The 579-nt window shown below is 44.9% G+C and overlaps 1 protein-coding gene across 1 annotated transcript; it reads right to left on the bottom strand.

Annotated features, from left to right (window-relative positions):
- Positions 1–83: 83 nt before the first annotated feature.
- Positions 84–573, bottom strand: LOC107581154 (WD repeat-containing protein 13-like; the record flags this gene model as incomplete). Its single annotated transcript, XM_016266700.1, has 3 exons — positions 537–573; positions 278–419; positions 84–202 (listed from the first exon to the last, which is right to left on the bottom strand). Coding segments are annotated over exons 1-3 (271 nt in total), but the record flags the coding sequence as incomplete, so codon positions are not given.
- Positions 574–579: the final 6 nt, after the last annotated feature.

Raw genomic sequence — 579 nt, 5'->3', positions numbered from 1 at the left:
TCTTGAGCAGCAAATCAGCATATTAGAATGATTTCTGACAGATCAGACAGAAATAGCCTGTAATATGATGATTATGGTCTTACCAACACAGGCTCCCTGTCTGAAGGACATGAGAGGACAGAAGATGCTGTGCAGCGGTTGGGATCCGTGTTGAATGGGGAAACTCCTCTTCAGCTGTAGTGTTCCCTCATTATCCACGACCCTGTCAACACCAGTTCCACACTGATCGATAATCATCTCAGTCAAGAGAAAGTGACAATATGAGTTGCATTCTAACCTGTAGAGCAGTAGTTTGTTGACACAGGCGTTGACGAGCAGCGACGGATCCCGTGCCTCTCGACTGATCCACGAGCGGGCTGAGATACTAGAGATAGAGCTGCCCTCGTTCACCACCAGCCTCTTAGCTTTGGTCAGTTTTCCTGTGGAAGAAGAACCTCAGCTTTACATAAACACCAATATATCAACCTTAGTCTCATTTACATTTCCAGAATTTCCACCAGTTTTGTTTTTTTTTTTGCAAGAAAATATCTTTGCACCTGTGGCCATGTCAAAGAGGAAGGAGAAAATGCTTCCCCTGTC

This window comes from Sinocyclocheilus grahami, unplaced genomic scaffold (genome assembly GCF_001515645.1).
Source record: "Sinocyclocheilus grahami isolate Dianchi unplaced genomic scaffold, SAMN03320097.WGS_v1.1 scaffold86790.1, whole genome shotgun sequence".
Taxonomy (NCBI): Eukaryota; Metazoa; Chordata; class Actinopteri; order Cypriniformes; family Cyprinidae; genus Sinocyclocheilus; species Sinocyclocheilus grahami.
The sequence above is the reverse complement of the archived record's forward strand: the minus strand, read 5'-3'. Positions and strand labels throughout refer to the sequence as shown.